This window comes from Bombina bombina, chromosome 5 (genome assembly GCF_027579735.1).
Source record: "Bombina bombina isolate aBomBom1 chromosome 5, aBomBom1.pri, whole genome shotgun sequence".
In the NCBI taxonomy this organism is placed as follows: domain Eukaryota; kingdom Metazoa; phylum Chordata; class Amphibia; order Anura; family Bombinatoridae; genus Bombina; species Bombina bombina.
Genome location: NC_069503.1, coordinates 256,358,926 through 256,383,477, shown reverse-complemented (window position 1 = coordinate 256,383,477; position 24,552 = coordinate 256,358,926). Strand labels below are relative to the sequence as shown.

The following is a 24,552-nucleotide window of genomic DNA, read 5'->3' as shown; positions in this document are numbered from 1 at the left end:
TTCTGAAACAATGTTTCTGAAACCAGAGATTAAGAACGGAATTGATCCAAATTTCTTTGAAGAAAACGTAATCTGCCCCATACCAGCTGAGCTGGAATAAGGGCCGCACCTTCATAGGTACTTAGGAGCTGGCTATAGGTTTCTATAAGGCTTGGATATATTCCAAACTGGAAATAGTTTCCAAACTGATACCGCTCCTGAGGATGAAGGATCAGGCTTTTGTTCCTTGTTGTGAGGAAAGGAACGAAAATGATTATTTACCCTGGAAAGAAAGGGAAAGCAAAGTTGACTTAGAAGACATGTCAGCATTCCAAGTTTAATCCATAAAGCTATTCTAGCTAAAATAGCTAGAGACATATACCTAACATCAACTCTAATGATATCAAAAGATGGTATCACCAATAAAATTATTAGCATGTTATAGAATAAAAATAATGCTATAAAATTATGATCTGTTACTTGTTGCGCTAAAGCTTCTAACCAAAAAGTTGAAGCTGCAGCAACATCCGCTAAAAATATAGCAGGTCTAAGAAAATTACCTGAACATAAGTAAGCTTTTCTTAGAAAGGAATCAATTTTCCTATCTAAAGGATCCTTAAATGAAGTACTATCTGCCGTAGGAATAGTAGTACATTAGCAGGAGTAGAGACAGCCCCATAACCTTAGGGATTTTTGTCCCAAAAAACTCTAATCTGTCAGATGGCACAGGATATAATTTGCTTAAACGTCTAGAAGGAGTAAATAAATTACCCAAATTATTCCATTCCCTGGAAATTACTTCAGAAATAGCATCAGGGAGATAAAACACTTCTGGAATAACTACAGGAGATTTAAAAACCTTATTTAAACGTTTACATTTAGTATCAAGAGGACCAGAATCCTCTATTTCTAATGCAAATAACACTTCTTTAAGTAAAGAACGAATAAATTCCATCTTGAACAAATACAAAGATTTATCAGCATCAACCTCTGAGACAGAAACCTCAGAACCAGAAGAACCATTATCAGTATCAGAATGATGATGTTCATTTAAAAATTCATCTGAAAAAAAGAGAAGTTTTAAAAGACTTTTATGTATACTAGAAGGAAAAATAACAGACATAGCCTTCTTAATGGATTTAAAAAATAAAATCTCTTATGTTATCAGGAACACTCTGAAAATTAGATGTTGACGGAACAGCAACAGGTAATGTAACAGTACTAAAGGAAATTTTATCTGCATTAATAAGTTTGACATGACATGCAATACAAATAACAGCTGGAGAAACAGATACCAAAAGTTTATAGCAGATACACTTAGCTTGGTAGCCCCAGCATTGTGCAGTGATTTTCCTGAAGTATCTTCTGACTCAGTTGCAACGTGGAACATCTTGCAATATGTAAAAGAAAAAAACAACATATAAAGCAAAATTGATCAAATTCCTTAAATGACAGTTTCAGGAATGGGAAAAAATGCCAAAGAACAAGCTTCTAGCAACCAGAAGCAATAAAAAATGAGACTTAAATAATGTGGAGACAAAAAATGACGCCACATCCGGAACGCCGACATTTTTGGCGCAAAATAACGTCAAAGAATGACGCAACTTCCGGCGACACGTATGACGCCGGAAACGGAAATAGAATTTTTGCGTCAAAAAAGTCCGCGCCAAGAATGACGCAATAAAATGAAGCATTTTCAGCCCCCGCGAGCCTAACAGCCCACAGGGAAAAAGTCAAATTTTAAGGTAAAAAATGTTAAATTAAAATGCATTATCCCAAATATGAAACTGACTGTCTGAAAAATAAGGAAAGTTGAACATTCTGAGTCAAGGCAAATAAATGTTTGAATACATATATTTAGAACTTTATAAACAAAGTGCCCAACCATAGCTTAGAGTGTCACAGAAAATAAGACTTACTTACCCCAGGACACTCATCTACATATAGCAGATAGCCAAACCAGTACTGAAACGAGAATCAGCAGAGGTAATGGTATATATAAGAGTATATCGTCGATCTGAAAAGGGAGGTAAGAGATGAATCTCTACGACCGATAACAGAGAACCTATGAAATAGACCCCTTAGAAGGAGATCACTGCATTCAAATAGGCAATACTCTCCTCACATCCCTCTGACATTCACTGCACGCTGAGAGGAAAACCGGGCTCCAACTTGCTGCGGAGCGCATATCAACGTAGAATCTAGCACAAACTTACTTCACCACCTCCATCGGAGGCAAAGTTTGTAAAACTGAATTGTGGGTGTGGTGAGGGGTGTATTTATAGGCATTTTAAGGTTTGGGAAACTTTGCCCCTCCTGGTAGGAATGTATATCCCATACGTCACTAGCTCATGGACTCTTGCTAATTACATGAAAGAAATAAAAGCTGCTACATACCTCTATGCAGATTCATCTGCCCGCTGTCCCCTGATCTGAAGTTTACCTCTCCTCAGATGGCCGAGAAACAGCAATATGATCTTAACTACTCCGGCTAAAATCATAGCAAAACTCTGGTAGATTCTTCTTCAAACTCTGCCAGAGAGGTAATAACACACTCCGGTGCTATTTTAAAATAACAAACTCTTGATTGAAGATATAAAACTAAGTATAATCACCATAGTCCTCTCACACATCCTATCTAGTCGTTGGGTGCAAGAGAATGACTGGGAGTGACGTAGAGGGGAGGAGCTATATGCAGCTCTGCTGGGTGAATCCTCTTGCACTTCCTGTTGGGGAGGAGTAATATCCCAGAAGTAATGATGACCCGTGGACTGATCACACTTAACAGAAGAAATAAGCATTATTTGTTCTACACTCGACTGAACATCCACGCTAAGTAACACACAGTACATATTAGCTTATCCCCCTACACGTAATTTCTTCAGTAAGTCATACCTAGAGACCCAAAAGCTTACCCGGGCTCTTACCCTAACAGATTCCGCTCCCCCCCTTCCCCCCTCTTTCATTAGGGTGATAAGCCTCCGTGATAGCAGTATATGACACTCAAGACTTCTTTTGATATTGCAGCTAACCCTCTTTTAATTTGCATGCTAACTTTATATTAATATACTTCTGGGTCAGCGACCGGGACCTCAGAGTATTAATGCTTAATTTATGTAGCTCAACACTATATAGAGTTAATAGTGAAATAACTTACTCCCAACACATTATATGGAGTATTACATGTAATACCTAGAAGATATTAAAACACTGTCATATCTGGGGCTTTTTGGGTGTCTCATTTATAATGGATACACCTCATCTTATCAATTACTATACCCTGACCTAGCTTTGTCCCTTCCCACTAGTCATAGAAACAGTAGGTTGCTCCTTTAAAGCCCGCCTTTATAGCTATACATCATGACCCTCACTTACTCCCTCTACTTGACTACTCTGGAATCCTTTATCGCTCCGCCCCCCATCCTCTCCCCTCCCTCATTTCAATTAGAGCGGCTCTTGCCTGCTGAACTTCTTTCCCCCTCTCCTCGCTAATTTGGTCCAAAAGTGACCAAACAGAACCTAACCCACACTTGTCCTAACTTTATTAGAATAAATAACTTTACGATTGTCCTTTATGACAAAGTGAGGACCACACTCTCTATTTTAATAATATAAAAATGACGTTTCATTACCCTTCTTTGACTGACTGGTCGCGCTTCTCCTAAAATATTACCTTCACCTACTAAATACTTGTTGTACATTTCCTTAGCTATAATATTAGCAGTGTGAACGCCAGATTTAGTGGTATATTTCATAGTTATCGTATTCATGTTCTTCTTGAGGCGCTCAGAATTTATGACCAGAGTTGCTATATCTCAACTTCTTGCCTATATTTTTGGGTAAATAATATATGTCTCAATGTTATGTTTCCATTGTCTTTGGATGAATACTATATGTAATATTTCTCATAACCTCAATAAAAAAATGTATTTAAAAAAAAAAATATATATATAACTTTTTTTTTATATCGAGCGCCCCATATGTATAGATTTACTTGCATTTTTTATGCTTGTGTGTGTGTGTGTATATATATATATATATATATATATATATATATTTAGTAACCATGTATTGCAAAAACCACAAAACAAAGGGTAGATTATTTTTGCTTAGTCAGAGAATAACTGCTGCATTTACTGAACAATAAACTTTATGTGAACCCCCCCCCCCCAGGGTGGACAAGGGCACTATTTCCTATAAAGTCCTTGTATACATCATTGATCAACTCCACTCGTCAAGTACACATAAGAGACCAGAGTATCATTATATTTTAACTAGAAAACAGGTGAAATAATTGGCTGATGTGTGACAGCAGGTTAGTAACCATGGTTACTGATAAGCTGATTATTTCACCTGTGCATTTGTTAAAAATATAATGTAACTCAGGCCTATTAGGTATAGAGGACTGGCCCTTGATCATTTCATTGCTGTGCAAGTGAAAAGTAGGATAGTTTAAAAAATCAAACTCTATGTGTTTGCAGGAAATGACAAATGTTCTTACCTTAGTTTTCCCAGGCACACATTTGGCTATTTTATCCCAGCGCTCAGATGTTCCCTTTGGGTACTGCTGTAGAGCTAATTCCAAAAGTTTCTGTTGGTTTTGAGACCATAGATCTTCTCCTGTACGTCCTCTCTCTTTTTTTCTATTTTCATCGTCACTATCCACAAGTTCTTCAGCTTCCTGCTCTGTATCATCAAAGTCTCTTTGGCGTCTGCCCCTAATTTTGTCTTCAGCTTCCTCTTTCATAGATGATGATTCTTCTGTTGGTTTTGCACTTTTTCTTTTTCGGGCTCGTACACCAGTATCACTTTGAGATGCAGAGAGCTCCCGCTCTTCAGAATCCAGTTCATAATCTTCCCGCTGTGTGATTATATTGTCAGATAAATTAGCACTCTTTGTTGTGCACTTTAAATCGGATAATCGAACTGTACCTGAATAAAAATTGAGAGAAGAGAGACAGACAAAAATGTCATGAATTTCTAGACAGAGTCAATAAGCTGTATGTGTGTGGTTTGCACTGTTAACTCACTAAACAGACTGGTTAAACATTGGTGTAATATTAAAAATATATATATACGAAACGTGGTATAGACATTTATGGACGAAAAGACAGGGATCCTACATCCTCACAAATGATTGTTCCAACAAATGATTGATTGTTCCAACAAATGATACATTTCAATAGCAATTTACTAATAAGAAAACCTTCATCTTAAATAATTAGTTTATTTAAAGGGACAGTAAACATTTTTTAAATTACAAAGTTTTTCTTCTCTTCAGTCAAAAAATGTGTATAGGCATTGGGGGGTGGGCGTTCTAAAGACACATCACTATGCACCTATGAAATATTTTGTAATGCAGCAATACCCTTGTTTCCTGCAGTTGTTTTTTTAACAATCAAACTCCACCCACTACATGCAGACTTGACTGGAGTAGCCAAGACTTGCCACTGTAATTGGTAATCAGACCTCAACACTGCTGACTCCAAACGTGGAAGGCATAGGCTGTGCACTTCCAAATCCATAGGCTGTGCAATTCCATTTCTCAGAAATGGAATGCCCATGATTTATTAGACTGATTGGGTCTCCAAGAAGACTTGGACTGCTCCTGCTTAGAGGAGGGAGAGGAATGCTTTGGACCTTTGAAGTTACGAAAGGAACGAAAATTACTTTGACGTCTATTCTTCTTGTCTTGTGGTAGAAAGGACCCCTTTCCACCCATAATTTCAGAAAGCTTGGACTTGAAAGTAACATCAGCTGATCAAGATTTTAGCCACAGAGTCCTACAGGCTAGAACAGTGAAGTCAGACATCATGGCTCCCAGTCTAATAACTTGCATGTTAGCATCAGAGATAAAGGAGTTGGCTAGTTTTAGAGCATTAATCCTATCTTGTATCTCCTCCAACGGAGTCTCTTCTAAAATCAATTCAGATAAAACTCGACAACAGCTCCTGACCAGAATTTACGGGTCTCCAAAGAGTATCCTATCCCAGCAGCAGACGCCACCAGCAGAGACATGGGCACCAAGAGTCCCCCCACCTAAGGGGAGGACAAACTGAATAATAGTAAACGGTCAACACTGCACAGAGCAGACCAATCCCCGACCTCCCTCCAGTACAACGGTCCCAACCCAAAAGGTAGTTAAAGACCTAAGACAAGAGTCCCAGACCGTCGGAAGAAAAAGGATAGATCTACAAGGAATCAAAAACCCCAGAGTAGAACTCTGACCGCTACTAAAACTGTCATGCTCCATGAGCCATGACAGGTAACTTCGTGCTCGGGGTCCGAAAACCCCTACAATGCAGCCTTCCAGAAGAAGGAACACTCCCCCAAGGAAGAAAGTACTCTGACCCCCAGCATCCTAATACTAGAATCCAGTTCTATGATTCTGAATACGCCAGGAAGGGGAAAAAAAAAATCCTACGAGGCGAGAAAAACAAGGACCCACGGCCTTCACAGATACTAAGGCACCTCCAAGCCAAAGAGAACACGCAAGAACCCATCACCCTCACCCTAAGTGAGAAGAAAACGGAGCAAAGCAACGATAACCACCCTACCAATATAGGCAAGACCCTTCGGAAATATCGCCCGCACAGTTGAAACGACAACTGGAGTCTACAAAGAAGCACAGATGTCCCAGAAGACAAGTAGGGGCCCGTCAGAGAGACCTCAACCTTAAGCCTCAGGCAGACAATCTTCCATGAGGGATAGAAAACCCTGAGTAGCCGTAGGCCCATAAAAAGACCAACTTATATCGGAACTCCCAATCTTTCTTCCAGAAACGTTGGATCTACGCACTAGGCCCCATAATTCGTAGTAGGATCCGAGCCTGGAGTCCATATCAATAGGCCAAGTGACATTCAGGATCCGACAGGATAATCAGCACCACGAGGGTGACATGAACCCAAAGAACAGCAGATAGCGCCCAACCAGTACCTGCCTGGTACAAGGACACCCCAAAACTGTCTAAGGTCCAAGAAACAATCGACCCAAAGGTTCGATAAAATGATTTAGAACATAACTTCTTTCCCAACCAAAAGTGTGCAACTTCCAAAGAAGCGCCCATGCGACCACAAAATCGCAAGTATCAGTTCCAGAGAAGAACGTTCCCAAAATGGGAATTATGTCAGACGTGAGCTTATTAAAAACAAATCAAATACATCCACCCGGATCAAAATAAAAGTAAGGCAGCACACGCGGGTGAATGCCCAAGGTGAATGGGTACGCCAACAGAACCAGCCGATCAGAGGCCCCATTCACCCAAGCTCAGAACTGGAACAAATACATAAAAGAAAGAAAAACTGAGGCGTCAAGGAGATTAGCTTCATCCCCAAACGTCTAACCCAGCTTGCCATCTGGCATCTAAGGCCTCGGATCCATCTGCCCACTAGGACTGGAATCCTCCAGCACAGCCAAAACATGCCTTAGTAGAACACGAAGATGTGCCAGCCTATAACGGAAGGTGAAATCATCCCTCACTGGATCAATAAACGACCCCGGCCCGAGGTAGGGGTCTCTGAAGCCTCAGAGGCCAACACTTTCCCAGAAGGCAAAACTGAATCAGGCGATCCCACGCCCGACGGGCCTTGGTTGACAGAACACGGACAGTACCTTAAAAATATTTCACTTGGGAGATATAAGTGAGCAAGCACCATAGATATGGCCATGCGGGACCGCGCCGTAACCTCTGGAGGAAACGAGCCACCTTCTGGAGAAGTAAAGGCAATTTCGTATTCATATTCTCTGCGTGTCTAAAAAAATCACAATCCTCCATAATCTTGGGATTACAAAAATGACAAACACTAACTGGCACCCTTTTTACACACCCAATGGCTGGGGCACTCACCACCTCTTGTGAACCAGACAACCAACGAGCAGACTCTCTTTGTCATCACACGGTCAGCATACGGAAGTGGAAAACAACACAACCACACCCGGTCACGAGGTGCACCGTGCCAGTCACAAAAAGAACGTGCAAATCTAAAGAGATTGCGCCAATTGACGATAAGGCCGTTATGTTCCGAAAAGCAATGAGCCAAAGTATTACTACGCATTAGCAGATAGAACCACATAACAAACATGATTAAAGTCCCCCCTGTTCAATAACCCCCCCTCAGGAAATATTAACCCATGATTCCTATTTTAAGATAAAAGGAGTCCCACAGGGACCCTACCTTCTCTCGTTACCATTACATTCACAAAATGAAATAAAATGAAACGATCTTACCGAAATCTGTGCCGAGGAACAGAAACACGTCCCTTCAAGTGTGACAGATAGCATCCTCGCTTCTGACATGGACTTGAGTGAATAAAAGAAGGCAGCAAAACTCATCAACACTGATTGCCAAGGAGCTGTTAATATGAGTTGGGATGGTTTCGCAGAAAGACTCTCCCTGCATCTCCGGACTCTAACCTTCATCCATGCTCTCACTGAGAGGCTGACAGGATTACTTAAAACTCCAGTCCCATTTCAAAGAGTACTACCGTCTATAAGAGACTATCTCAAACTTCTGACACTTCTCTGCCAACCTCCTGTGACATAAGGCAAAGAATAACTGAGGCATGAGGGAAGTGGGGGAGTTATTTGAAGCCTTTGGCAGGGGTGTCTTTGCCTCCTCCTGGTGGCCAGGTTCTGAATTCCCAAAAGTAATGAATGCAGCTGCGGACTCTTCCCGTTAAAGAAGAAAAGGAATTAATTTCTTCAGACACCAAACTTCACCTCCTCCATTGACAGAGGCAAAGAGAATGACTGGGGATTATGGGTAGGGGAGTGACACTTAACAGCTTTGCTGTGGTGCTCTTTGCCTCCTCCTGCTGGCCAGGAGTGATATTCCCACTAGTAATTGAATGACGTGGACTCTCCATATCTTAGTTAAGAAAAACACAAATTATGCTTACGCCTCAAAAAAAACTGGCGGGGGGCTGTTGACTCTTTCCCACGGCAGAAAAGGAAATTATCAGGTAAACATAATTTATGTTTTTATTCCTAATGGGAAAGAGTCCACAGCTGCATTCGTTACTTATGGGAAATTTATACCCAAGCCAAAGAGGACACAGAATGCCAAAACGGGAGGGTAAGAGGCGGACCAAGAAAGGCACCAACCTAAAAAAAAAAGATTCCCAAGAAACAAAGTCCCAGCTTGTCTGAAACAGGGATCAACAAACATTTTAAAAAGAGCAGTCCCAGAAACACAAATCTACCAACAGAACCTAGATAGAACCACTAGCCCAACTGAGAGCACCCACCTCAAGGACAGCATCTGTCAGGGGAAACAACCCCGCCGCAGCCCCTCAACCAAGCGAGGGACCCCAACTAAAAAAATTACCAGAGGAAAGATACAAGACAGAAGAAAACATAATTTATGTAAGAACTTACCTGATAAATTCATTTCTTTCATATTAGCAAGAGTCCATGAGCTAGTGACGTATGGGATATACATTCCTACCAGGAGGGGCAAAGTTTCCCAAACCTCAAAATGCCTATAAATACACCCCTCACCACACCCACAAATCAGTTTAACGCATAGCCAAGAAGTGGGGTGATAAGACAAAAGTGCGAAAGCATAAAAAATAAGGAATTGGAATAATTGTGCTTTATACAAAAAAATCATAACCACCACAAAAAAAGGGTGGGCCTCATGGACTCTTGCTAATATGAAAGAAATTAATTTATCAGGTAAGTTCTTACATAAATTATGTTTTCTTTCATGTAATTAGCAAGAGTCCATGAGCTAGTGACGTATGGGATAATGAATACCCAAGATGTGGATCTTCCACGCAAGAGTCACTAGAGAGGGAGGGATAAAATAAAGACAGCCAATTCCGCTGAAAATAATCCACACCCAAAATAAAGTTTAAATCTTATAATGAAAAAAACTGAAATTATAAGCAGAAGAATCATACTGAAACAGCTGCCTGAAGTACTTTTCTACCAAAAACTGCTTCAGAAGAAGAAAACACATCAAAATGGTAGAATTTAGTAAAAGTATGCAAAGAAGACCAAGTTGCTGCTTTGCAAATCTGATCAACCGAAGCTTCATTCCTAAACGCCCAGGAAGTAGAAACTGACCTAGTAGAATGAGCTGTAATCCTTTGAGGCGGAGTTTTTACCCGACTCGACATAAGCATGATGAATCAAAGACTTCAACCAAGACGCCAAAGAAATGGCAGAGGCCTTCTGACCTTTCCTAGAACCGGAAAAGATAACAAATAGACTAGAAGTCTTTCGGAAATTTTTAGTAGCTTCAACATAATATTTCAAAGCTCTAACTACATCCAAAGAATGCAACGATCTTTCCTTAGAATTCTTAGGATTAGGACACAATGAAGGAACCACAATTTCTCTACTAATGTTGTTAGAATTCACAACCTTAGGTAAAAATTGAAAAGAAGTTCGCAATACCACCTTATCCTGATGAAAAATCAGAAAAGGAGACTCACAAGAAAGAGCAGATAAATCAGAAACTCTTCTAGCAGAAGAGAGGGCCAAAAGAAACAAAAAACTTTCCAAGAAAGTAATTTAATGTCCAGCGAATGCATAGGTTCAAACGGAGGAGCTTGAAGAGCCCCCAGAACCAAATTCAAACTCCAAGGAGGAGAAATTGACTTAATAACAGGTTTTATACGAACCAAAGCTTGTACAAAACAATGAATAACAGGAAGACTAGTAATCTTTCTGTGAAAAAGAACAGAAAGAGCAGAGATTTGTCCTTCAAGGAACTTGCAGACAAACCTTTATCCAAACCATCCTGAAGAAACTGTAAAATTCTAGGAATTCTAAAAGAATGCCAAGAAAAATGATGAGAAAAACACCAAGAAATGTAAACCTTCCAGACTCGATAATATATCTTCCTAGATACAGATTTACGAGCCTGTAACATAGTATTAATCAGAGAGTCAGAGAAACCTCTATGACTGAGAATCAAGCGTTCAATCTCTATACCTTCAAATTTAAGGATTTGAGATCCTGATGGAAAAAAGGACCTTGTGATAGAAGGTCTGGTCTTAACGGAAGAGTCCACGGTTGGCAAGTGGCCATCCGGACAAGATCTGCATACTAAAACCTGTGAGGCCATGCTGGAGCCACCAGCAAAACAGACGAGCACCCCTTAGAATCTTGGAAATTACTCTTGGAAGAAGAACTAGAGGTGGAAAGATATAGGCAGGATGATACTTCCAAGGAAGTGACAATGCATCCACTGCCTCCGCCTGAGGATCCCTGGATCTGGACAGAAACCTGGGAAGCTTCTTGTTTTGATGAGAAGCCATCAGATCTATTTCTGGAAGTCCCCACATTTGAACAATCTGAAGAAATACCTCTGGGCGAAGAGACCATTCGGCCGGATGTTACGTTTGGTGACTGAGATAAACCGCTTCCCAATTGTCTATACCTGGGATATGAACCGCAGAAATTAGACAGGAGCTGGATTCCGCCCAAACCAGAATTTGAGATACTTCTTTCATAGCCAGAGGACTGTGAGTCCCTCCTTGATGATTGACATATGCCACAGTTGTGACATTGTCCGTCTGAAAACAAATGAACGACTCTCTCTTTAGAAGAGGCCATGACTGAAGAGCTCTGAAAATTGCACGGAGTTCCAAAATATTGATTGGTAATCTCACCTCCTGAGATTCCCAAACCCCTTGTGCTGTCAGAGACCCCCAAACAGCTCCCCAACCTGTCAGACTTGCATCTGTTGAAATCTCAGTCCAGGTTGGAAGAACAAAAGAAGCCCCCTGAATTAAACGATGGTGGTCTGTCCACCACGTCAGAAAGTGTCGAACAATCGGTTTTAAAGATATTAATTGAGATATCTTTGTATAATCCCTGCACCACTGGTTCAGCATACAGAGCTGAAGAGGTCGCATGTGAAAACGAGCAAAGGGAACCGCGTCCAATGCAGCAGTCATAAGACCTAGAATTTCCATGCATAAGGCTATCGAAGGGAAAGATTGAGACTGAAGGTTTCGACAAGCTGAAACCAATTTCAGACGTCTCTTGTCCGTCAGAGACAGAGTCAAGGACACTGAATCTATCAGGAAACCTAAAAAGGTTACCCTTGTCTGAGGAATCAACAAACGTTTTGGTAAATTGATCCTCCAACCATATTCTAGAAGAAACAACACTCATAAAAGACTGGAAAGGTTCTTTCTAGTGAAAATGAGCAAAGGGAATTGAATCCAATGCTGTGGCCATAAGACCTAAAACTTCTATGCATATATAGCAACTGAAGGAAATAATAGAGACTAAAGGTACCGACAGGCGGAACCCAATAGAATTATCCCTTGTCTGATAGAGATAAAGACAGTGACACAAACTTTCTGGAAACCTAAAAAAGGTGACCCTTGTGTGAGGAATCAAGAGCTTTCGAAAAAAAGATCCTCTAACTATGTCCTGAAGAGCAAGTGAATCATATAAGATTCCGCATCCTCAGAAAATAATCTGAATGAAAACAGAAAAATGAAAATATGCATTTATTGTATCTAATGAAAACAAATAATGCTAACAATGACCATAAAAAGGCAAAATAGTTTGAATAAAACTCCAAACCCGGTTCCTAAAAAAGGAACTGGAAGAAATACCCCAGAAGATTCCAGGTCTGAACAGTGCTTGAACCCCATGGGTGCCCAGCCATGCTTCAACAGTACCCAAAATATATAGGACAGAAACACACTTAAAGAAAGTGTTAGCCTTACTGGAATAAAATCAAAGAAATTTGGACAAAATAGAACCAAATAAATTTCAAGGAAGTCTTAACCTGCCCCTTACCAGCCAAGCTGGAATACGGCACGTACATCGCAATATTAGGGAGCTGATTTCGAACCCCAATTATAAACATGTTACTTGAGAAAGAACTCAGGAATTCGTTCCTTATTAAGAACAACTAAACTAGTATAAGCTTAAAGTTTTAGTCTTAGAACTCAATCTTGAAGCCCAGAGTAACAGTTAAGAATTGAATCCAATTATAAAACAAATAATTGATTATCTTAGAACAAAATTCTTCTAGCTAAAATAGCTAAAGACATAGATTAACCCTCATTTGCGAAAATATTCAATAAAATGAAGACACAAATGAAATTATTAGCATGATAGTACAGTTTAAAGGACCAGTCAATACAGTGGACTTGCATAATAAATAAATGCAAAACAACAAGACAAATGCAACAGCACCTAGTCTAGTAAATGTTGTCCCTTAACAATGCTAAAATAAATCATAATCTGATACTTGATCTTAAAGTAAACAGAAAAAATGAAGCAATTGCAATATCCAAATAAATCACAGGACCAAAAAAAGTACCTGAAACTAAATAATTTTCCATAAATAAGATACAACTATTTAAAGGAAAATAAATACTATTTTGCTATAGAAACAATAGCATAATTAGTAGAAGTAGAGATAGCCCCAATAAATTGGAGAACCCTCCAAATTGAATTTAACTGCTGGCAAAGAATATAGTTTAAAACCTTTGAAAAAGGAATAAAAGAAAATTCTCAGCCTATTCCATTCCCTAGAATGGGGAATTGGAAAGAAAACCTCTGAAAACACAGAAGAAATAAATAGGCAGAAATAGTGTCAGCTAGTCTTAAAGAACTAGTTACCTTAATAACCAAAATAATAAACACCTTTTCAACAAAGAACAAATGTACTTTAATAATAGAAAAATAATAAAAAAGTAGATTTGTTAGTGTCAATATCTGATGAAGAAAATTTCTGAAAGAGAAAAAACATCATCAGAGAAGGATAAATCAGTATGTTGTTGGTCATTTGAAACTTCAAGAATTAAAAAAGAAGTGAAAAAGACCTAAAAATTTTATTAGAAGGCACGAAGTCAGACAAAGCCTTTAAAATAGAATCAGAAAATATTTCTTATAAATCTTCTAAATATTTCTTGTAAGAATGGAAATATATAAAGCATAAACACTAATGGATTCTGCATGTAAAAGTATATCATAATACCTTATTACAAACCATAGCTAAAGATAAACATTTATAACATTTAAAATAAATGAACTTAGCTTTGGTAGAACTGAAACTCAGTTAAGCGTTTTTCCAGAAGTGGCTTCTGATTCAGGGACAATCTGAGACATCTTGCAATATGTAATAGAAAAAACAACATATAAAGCAAAAAAGATCAAATTCCTTAAATGACAGTTTCAGGAATGGGAAAAAAATGACAATGAACAAGCTTCTAGCAACCAGAAGCAATAAATAATGAGACTTAAATATTGTGGAGACAACAATGACGCTCAAATTTTTTAGCGCCAAAAAAGCCGCCCACATTATTTGGCGCCTAAATGCTTTTGACGCCAAAAATGGCGCCACATCCGGTAACGCCGACATTTTTTGGCGCAAAAACGTCAAAAAAATGACGCAACTTCCGGCGACACGTATGACGTCGGAAATGACAAAAAAAAATTTACGCCAAGAAAGTCCGCGCCAAGAATGACGCAATAAAATGAAGCATTTTCCGCCCCCGCGAGCCTAACAGCCCACAGGAAAAAAGTCAAATTTTAAGGTAAGAAAAAAAATAAAAATGATTTATTCATATGCATTATCCCAAATATGAAACTGACTGTCTGAAATAAGGAACGTTGAACATCCTGAATCAAGGCAAATAAATGTTTAAACACATATATTTAGAACTTTATATAAAAGTGCCCAACCATAGCTTAGAGTGTCACAGAAAATAAGACTTACTTACCCCAGGACACTCATCTACATGTAGTAGAAAGCCAAACCAGTACTGAAACGAGAATCAGTAGAGTTAATGGTATATATAAGAGTATATCGTCGATCTGAAAAGGGAGGTAAGAGATGAATCTCTACGACCGATAACAGAGAACCTATGAAATAGACCCCGTAGAAGGAGATCATTGAATTCAAATAGGCAATACTCTCTTCACATCCCTCTGACATTCACTGCACGCTGAGAGGAAAACCGGGCTCCAACCTGCCGCGGAGCGCATATCAACGAAGAATCTAGCACAAATTTACTTCACCACCTCCACAGTAGGCAAAGTTTGTAAAACTGATTTGTGGGTGTGGTGAGGGGTGTATTTATAGGCATTTTGAGGTTTGGGAAACTTTGCCCCTCCTGGTAGGAATGTATATCCCATACGTCACTAGCTCATGGACTCTTGCTAATTACATGAAAGAAAAGGAACAACGTCCAGGGTGACAAGGAGACAACGCAGAGCCACTCAGTAGGCTACACCCGAACAGACTATATGAAAAGTCAGGAAAGGACCAGAAGAGAAACAAACGAATCTCAAGGACCAGCAAACGCAAAAACAGCGAGACAGCGTGGACACACTTCACCATATAAACAAGGACGTGAAGGAAAACCCCCCACCCCAATGAGCTGGGAAAAATAGACCAAGTCCCACACCCCAGACCACAAGAGACTGAGGAGGCCTCACAAGCAAGGAAAACTTTCAGTAGTTGGAGAAAAGCTCCGGAGAGAGACAGGAAAGGATGACAGAAACTAGTGGCGCAAAACTAAGCAGAGTCCCCAACCGAAAACGGATATGAAACATCCTGCTCCTGCGCAACTGAAACTGCGCAGACCAATAAACATCACTATAGGCCGCAGAGCAGCGGAACATCCTTCCTGAATCAACCTCTCTGAACAAAGAGATCCCAAGGATCCAACTCCCCCAGAGAATTCAGAAAAATACCTCACAAGGGACCCTAAAGTGCATGCTAGCGTTCAATGAGCAACAGTTGCCCTGGAAACAACAGCAACCTTGTGCAAGCTGGGTAACAAAGCTAACCGTAGGCCAAAATAACTGACCAACAGAACCTCACCCTTACACAAAAGGAAAGGAAGGACCACCAGGCACGCTTGAGAAAAGCGACCAGACCCCGGGAAAAACCCCAGAGACCTGAGGACACAATCCCTAAGGGCAAGCCCACAGGCATTAGATATAAAATAGTAAGTAATCGCAGCTGAAAACAAACTCAAGAACTGCAGCTTGCTAGACCGACAAGCTAACCACTAGGCCACCTAGGCTCAATAGCTTGCCAGCAGACAAGGTAAAATAACTGCAGCTGTTTCCCAACAGCAAACCTTCCGCTTACTAGGCAGCGAAGCTAACCCAAGAGACAAGAGTCCCTCAGAAAAACGTGATCCCAGGACACCCAACTAATCTACAAATGATTGTACAAACACAGAACGCCCAAAGTGTAGAGTGACCAGCGCAAATCCTAGGACAGAAAGGAATACAAACCTCCCAGAACCCAACAAAAGGGCCAAGACAGAGCAACCGCTCGAACCCCCTTAACACAAGCAGCAAGGCGACCAACAAGCCCAACCCGTACGCCGTGACAAAGTCTGCAGAAGGCAGAGACAAAGGGGAAAAAGGAGGTCAAACCAAGCTAGAGCTAGTCCTAGCCACAAAAGAGGAATAGGAAAAGGGAACCCCTTAACAAAAAGGTCCAAAGCGCATCCTCCACAAAGGTATCAAACCGAAAATACCCCAGACTCCCTAAAAGGAAGACAATAGGACCCATCCTGACCCAACCCGAGGGGCATAACAGGGACATGCAGATAGGATAAAGAGCTAGACTGCCAGAACCATAGAGAGTCTCCCCGAGATCCACGACAGAATCATAAAGGAGGAAACCAGACTTCCATAAGTCAGCGCCCAAGGCAACATGCCCCAAGCCGGACCAGCTGGCAGGCTATCTCAACGAGGAAAAAGAACCTTGAATCAAAATCCAAGAAGGACACAAGAGATACTGCGATACACCCGCAGCACGAGAGTGACAACACCGGAGAAGTCAATCCAAAATTCCATCAGAGTCTAAAAAGCTGCCAGGGGCGGGACATTGACCACCTCCGCATGACAGCCTAAACTACATGATGGTAAAGACTCTAGGAGAACCATCAACAGTAGCTCAAAAGGGCATAACCGCTCCACACGGTAAGGACCACACCCCTCGGATCAGGGATGCGAAAGGACGCGTGGGATACCACCGCTCCCGACGTCGGGTGCGGACTGACACGGGTCAGCCCAAGCGTTTCCGACATCCAGACTCAAAGGTCCAGAAGAATAGTGTAATTTTTTTTTGTGTGTATAAAAACAAATAACTGAACAATAGAATCAGTAGGTCTCGCCGGACCAGCCAGGCGCAACATGCGTCACTAACAAGTAACAGGTCACACACAAAACTCCGGAAGAAACCCGGGAACAACTTCCATAGAAGAACTGAAATCAAGCCATCCCAGAATTCCCATAGGGAAACAGAAAAATAATCTGGACCAGATAAAAGAAAAACAAGGGCAACCGCCCAGAAGGAACTATGCCTCCGCAGGACCTGCCAATTGGAAACCGAACCTCTAGAAAAAAGGACTGGGAAAGCTCATAGTAGACCGATCGGGGAGAGACACATCCCCACTAGCCGATCTCTAAGAACCTTGCGAGAACTGAGAAGTCCTCGGACCATAAAGGAAAGGATCCCCCAAAAAGTAAAAAAATAGGACACGCAGCCGCACGATCCTATAACGAAAAGAACAACAAGGGGGAACAAACACCCCCGGGGGGAATATTATAGTGCCGTTCACGGTCTGAACAACCGGAATAGGCAGGCACAAAACTGCAAGGAAACTTCAGGGTCCTACAAGCTAATCAGCGCCATTAAAATATTAAATAAAAAATGTCCCGCCATCTCCGGGGGGAAAAATCCACCCTGCGGGGAGGGGACATTAACATCGGGGCCAACCTCAAAACCTCAACCTCAAAAGAGTATGTGATTGGAAAGGCACCTCCTGAGGAGCAGAGCCCCCAGAGGCCGATGGCTCGGAAGGCCCAGGGTCCCCCAAGCCTGAGGGACCCGGCAAACTATCCAGGCACGAGACACAAGATTGGCTGACTTGCAATAACAGGGCCAAATTACGGTCCTCATCCGAGAACGACTCAGAATTACAATCCTCATCCGAGGACGACTCAGAATCGGATATAAAAATAGTCCCGGCATTGGAATCCTCCATGGCTTAAGACTGCACAAGATAAACAGAGATTGGGAAAAAAAGAGTAAATGACACCTGACACCCAACAATGGCTGGGGGCACTCACCACCTCCTATGACCAGACCTTAGAGGAGCAGACTCTTTCCTCAGTTGCCACTCAGTCAGGAATGTGGAAGGGGAAGAAGACCCACCCAAGCGTAAAAACGTGCCCGGTCACCAGATGCCCTGCGAAATCCAAAAAAGTGTGCCACTAAAGGGCGGCAAAACTAGGCCCACAGAAAAAGTTAAGCAAGTCTGAATAAAATAGGCATAACCCGAAGGTATAGTTCTAGGCCGTGTAAACCACAACCGAAAGAACAAGCCAATATGTGCCACATAGGCATATGTCTCGGCCGCAGAGCCCCTATGCACATACACGAGCAGGTTGAATCACATAAGAAACATAACAAAAAGCCATTCCTCGTTCACTAATCCACCCTTAGGAGGAATTATCCCATGATTCCCAGATCGGAGCAGAAGGTGCCTCAGCGAGTCCCATACTTAACTGTCATAATAATCACATTACAGATAACGGAATAAAATGAAACGATCTTACCGGAATCTACGCCGTGGAAAAGGAACACGGACCTTCAAGTGTGTCACGAATAGTAGCATCGCCTCCGTCATGGACTTGAGAGAAGACAGCATGTAGCGAAACGAAGTTCGGCAACGCCAAGTGCTGAAACGGAGCTGTGAATACGAGTTGGGATGGTGTCGCAGGGAAAGCTCCCACTGCAACTCAGGACTCTCACTTTCGCCCAAGCCCTCCACGAGAGACTGACAGGACTACTTAAAACTCCCGTCCCATGTCGAAGGGTAGCACCCTCCATAAGAGACATATGAAAAAGAAATAAAAGTAAAATCATTTTAAAAGAAAACTTCTGACACATCTCTGCCAACCTCCTGGGACGAAAGGCAAAGAATGACTGGGGGATAGGGGAAGTGGGAGTATTTATGCCTTTGGCTGGTGGGTCTTTGCCTCCTCCTGTTGGCCAGGTTCTAATTTCCCATAAGTAACGAATGCGGCTGTGGACTCTTTCCCATTAGGAAGAAAAAGGCATTGTTTTAGTGTGGGGAGGAAATTAACTACCGTGCTGCCAACTGCCTAAATAAAAACCTATAGAAGTATATAGCATGCTAACCAGAGTGCATCTCGGAAGCGCCGGTCAGAATTGCAACTGCGCATAGAAGCTGAAAAATGAGGCGCACAAGTAGCACTGTTACAATTAGCCAACAGCATTAATAAAAAATTTATTTCAACATTATAAAAAAATAAATAAACCAAGTGTATATAACAAAAATTTCCTTACTTTCCCTGGAAGTCTACATAGCCCACATCTAGACTAAACTGACAAAAAGTCTAGTGTGACTGTGGTAAATACTGAAATGTCTGCAATAAAATGTGTCCCAATGGCTATGATGTATCAAAACAAATGTATCTACTAATAGCCTGTGGGCTATATAAGTGAAATATGTGAATTTATACTAATCTGGACTTCACCCATTCTTCTGTGCTTACCAACAGCAGAAATGACTGCTTCCTGTAGAAGCAGAGAGCCCATCCAGTGCACATTACAGCAGAGGATCTATTTGTGGAGTATATCGACAGCCCAACAGGTGGAGGCTTAGGGACTGGTCCCTGTGACACCTGTGTGGGAGGCTTGTGTCTAACTCCTCACTGGAAGTAATTATGTCACAACTCAATACTCCAATCAACTGATTGTGAGAAATCGGCCACAAATCAGTCTGAGGAGTGCGAAGAATATGAAGCTCCTCAATTCTACACCTTCTTCCTGGTAAGCAAAGATAAGACTAGCATACCAGAGAGGTGGGAGGGATTAAGTGCTCTTGGTGTTTTGGGAATCTTTGCCTCCTCCTAGTGGCCTGAGTTGAATCCCAAGAGTAATGGTTTGACTCTTGACACCTTATGAAACAAAACAAGATGGTGCTGCTATGCTGGTCGTTTTCTATGAAAACCGAATCACGCCAAAGAACAAAAAATGATACAGAACTATCAATTACATGTAAAAACACAAAGAAAACATATCTACAAGATTTTGACACTTGCAACATGACAATATTGGTCATAAACAGTCTCATTGTGGGGAAATGGAGATCAGATATTGTGGGGGTTCTGTGTTTAACTCTGTAAGACTATGATCGGTTTCATTAAAAAAAATAAAAAAATAAAAGGAAGATCACTTTTTTTTCAAAATCGAACAAGAAATTTGAAAACATTGGAATTAAGGCCAAAATGTAATCAACAAGATAATTTAAATGCATACCTATTGAATATGTAACTGCATCCTTCATTTGTTTTGCTTTTGTTGTAACCTGTTGAAAAAAACGGAAACATTTTTGTAAAGATCTGCATTGTATTGTACTGAAAGAAACGTTCTGTATAAACAAGTCTTTAATTTAAAGTGAAAGTAAATTTTACTATATTTCAATATGGCTATTGGTTAATCAATACGGCTATTGGTTAATCTACAAGTTAAATCGCTAACTTTATATTTTAGTATTTATACCGGTTTTAGAAATATCTACCTAATTGTGATCTTATTCTAGTATTTGGGCGAGTAGAGCGCTGGAACTTTAAAGATCCCAAACACCCTATAAATATAAGATCCTTCGATCTTATAAAAGTGAATAATAAAAAGGGAGGTATATAGGGGCGCTGTTAACAACTTAAGGGATCGTGATTGGTTGTGAGGATATAAATTTCCAAATATATAAAAAACAAATAACTAATAGTGAAATATATTTCCAATAGTGGGTATAACTAGTGGGTATAACTGTGGGATACTATTTATTATGAGTTATATATGTGCAAAAAAAGGAGAATAGTGTAAAATAAATGAATCAAACTTAATGTGTTAGAAAGTTAATTCTAGATTTCTAAGATAAAATGCCATTGCTATAAATTACTTATATATATTTGCACTGAATAGAGAAAAAAATTTGCCTTATATATTTATATTAAAGTGCTAAGTGCATGTGTCGTGTTATAAAGACTATCTAAATTTTATGCAACCTCAAACTTGCCAGAAAAAAGGAAAAGTGAGATTCTTAAATTCATATAACACCCTCTTGTGTGGGATTAAATCTAATTTAATGATAGATTGAAGGACAATACAAGGAAAAAACAGTTAAAAATGGAACATTCAAAAACCGTTCATTAGCTATAGGTCGCTATGGGACGTTTCCCAAGGAAATAAAAAACAATTAGTGATATATATCATGATATAGGTGTTAATATTAATTACAACTCTGAATGTAAAATAATACAATATATACAACCAGAAATTCCGATTTTTTAAAAATGAATTGTTCAGACTGGAATATGGAAGCGATGATACCAGCTGTGAGCCTTTCAAATTTGGCAGTATCACACTGCAGTAATGTGCCTTGAGGAATGGAAAGTCTATAAAATTCCCTCCGAATTTTTTACAGTAATTCTCATCAAATAAGGATAGTCTGTGATGGGCTAAATCGTATTACTGCACTTCGTAGGCTGAAGGAGAAAGACTGCTCTTGGTGCTTTGCACGCAGTCAATGTCTATTTGATATACCAGTGTGTTAATGTCCGAAAGAAACTCAGCAAGATATGTACTAGTACACACATCACCAAAATATCTATAGTTGTACTTACAGCTCCTTTGACTTATACGGCTGAATTTTCAAATCTGCTTGCTGTTTCTTACTGGAGTCCCTCCAGCTCTGCCGCCTCCATTTGGCGTCTGACGTCACACTCCCCGATGGGAGGATACCTTCCCAAGGATCTGTTAATTTGTTCTTTTTAGTTGGTTGCTGTTTCCCAGCTCTTTGTAGGTAATAGAGACGGAACTGCACTTAGTGATTCGCACGCAGTTCTTAGATAGATGTACAGGTGGTAATTTGGCAATGCCGATAAAGAAGTACACAACCCGGGTTATGTGGATAAGTCTATTCTCCTGGTAAACAGTGGTATAAGTTCATAAGCAAGTCACCCAGCTTGACGCGTTTCGCTCTATTCAGAGCTTTATCAAGATGCTGGTGACTTGTAGTATCTTCCTTTAAAATGTCCTGCATAATCCTTATTGGTCATACTTTAATTGTTAATAAAGGTGGAATGTTTTTTCTTTGTAGTTAATCCAATAGTGTGTCTAGACTTTCCTCATTTAAGGTGGACTTAGCTCTGTAGTTGTATATCAATATGTTATATATTTCAATAAAAAACAGCAATCTTTGATTGTTAGTAAAGATGGAAAAAAATTTCTTTATCGTGACTCCAATGGTGTGTCTAGGCTTTCCAGTTTCTTCATTTAAGGTAGACTTAGCTTTGTGGTTGTGTTTCAATATAAATATATATTTCAATTAAAAACAGCAATCTGTCATTATACTAAAAATTAGCTTGGGCACTTTGCTTTTAACAGGAATCTAAGTGCCTGAAAATAATTTATTGTATAATAAATATTTAAAATCCTATATAAAAAAAAGAGGATAAAATTGATATAAAATACCAGATATATATGAATAGTAATGGGACCTTGGCCTCAGTGTAGTATGTTTGATTAGAGCAATCTTATTAATACTCAATCCTCCCTTTATGTTAATAGAGCTATAAAGTATATCTCACTAGTAGAAACCGTCAGTTTGAGACTTGCGTCTCAAATTGAGACGCAAATAGTATCCCACAGTTATACCCACTAGTTATACCCACTATTGGAAATATATTTCACTATTAGTTATTTGTTTTTTATATATTTGGAAATTTATATCCTCACGACCAATCACGATCCCTTAAGTTGGTAACAGCGCCCCTATATACCTCCCTTTTTATTATTCACTTTTATAAGACCGAAGGATCTTATATTTATAGGGTGTTTGGGATCTTTAAAGTTCCAGCGCTCTACTCGCCCAAATACTAGAATACTGTCTTTTCCTTCAAGTAGTAGTAGCAGCAGGACTTACTCAAACCTAAACTTTTATTGCCTCACATCTCCACTATGGAAGACATTTTTGACTATAGAGACCAGATCTATTCAGAAATGAAAGATGATAATTATCAACTGGCCAGTTACACTCCATCTCAAAAAACTTCAGATTTGATGTGTAAACTAGAATCATATATGGTAAAAGAACTAAAACAAAAAATGGAACTGGTCTTCCTTAATAGATACACATCTAAAAACATTATTCCTAAAGGTCTAAAATTAAATAAAAATTGTACTTTCCCACTGGCTGATAAATTTCAGAATGAATGGACAGACACTCTAAAAAAAGCCTCAAATACACTAATAGACATTTTAAAAAGGTCTAGGAAAGAAACACTCATAGAAATTGAAGCTAATATTTTAGAGATAAAGGAAAAACTAAAAGACAAAAAAGAAAGTAATAAATATAAAGAAAAACAAAAAATAATAATTGACAAATTAGCTAATCTTAATAAAGACCTTTTAAGAACAAAATGGGGAAAAATGGAGAGGGACATAAATGAAAATACATATAAAATTGAAGACAATGAAAATCCTTTAACTAACTACCACATAAGAGAACAGAAAGAAGAACACTAGGGCTGCAACTAACGATTATTTTCATAATCGATTAATCGGCCGATTATTTTTTTCGATTAATCGACTAATCGGATAAAAAGAGAATCAATAATAGTTTTCTATGTTTTAAATAAAATCCACATAATGAGTGTTACAAATATAAACTTCAGACTAAAACTTTACATTAACACAACTGTTTCTTCAATTTTTTAGCAGCAGAGCACAGTTTTATAATTATACAAAACAAAACCACAAACTGTTTGAAAAGAGGTAGAACTAGAAAGAATTAGACTATCACTGTTAATAACATTCTGTTATTCACTCTTTCAGAAACTTTGCATTGAAATGCAAAAATCTCAACATGTCCACATGCTTCTGGCTAAGGCTGGTTCTCCGTTTGCAGCTATATTTCCTGCAGCAGAGAAAAGGCTGTTGAGGTGTATAAGTAGGGTTTTGCCAATTTCACCAAAGTGGGATATTTATCTTTGTTAGCTCTTCACCAATGCTAAGTGTTTTCTACCTTGGCAAGGGGCCTCTCAAAGTAACCCTTGACTTCAGTCTAACATAAAAATATCTTGAATATCTATATGCAATGGTAAATAACCAGCTATAAGGTTAGGGGAAATATCTAGTCCGCTCTAAAAATAACGAATGTATACTTATAAAGGTTGAATTTGGTACATATTATCACAATTTATTAAAAATATAAAAAAAACAATAAAAAACAAGATCAAAAGTGCTAAGGACTGTATATCAATAACAGGACAAAGCCTTACACATTTATTTTTACAGTACATATAATCAGCAATAGCAAGCAATACACTAGTAATTGTGCAAACAGATAATAGTGCACATCAATTTAAATAACTCCCATCAATCTAGGGGCAAGGTGTAAATAACAAGCTTGGCACTATATCATGAAAAGCATAGTTCCAAATCACCAGATTTAATATAAACAATCCAAATGATGACTTATATCTGGGTTGTACATAAGCCAGGGGTAGTTGTAAACTTATACTGTCCTGAA

General features: G+C 39.6%; 1 protein-coding gene across 1 annotated transcript in view; it reads right to left on the bottom strand.

Annotated features, from left to right (window-relative positions):
• The window catches only part of DNAJC1 (DnaJ heat shock protein family (Hsp40) member C1), an 823,579-nt gene that overhangs the window by 60,168 nt on the left and 738,859 nt on the right, over positions 1-24,552 (bottom strand). The window contains exons 10-11 of the mRNA XM_053713958.1: positions 20,277-20,325; positions 4,481-4,911 (exon numbers count right to left, since the gene is read on the bottom strand). Coding sequence (XP_053569933.1) covers positions 4,481-4,911; positions 20,277-20,325 — 480 coding nt within the window. The remainder of the gene's footprint in view (positions 1-4,480; positions 4,912-20,276; positions 20,326-24,552) is intronic.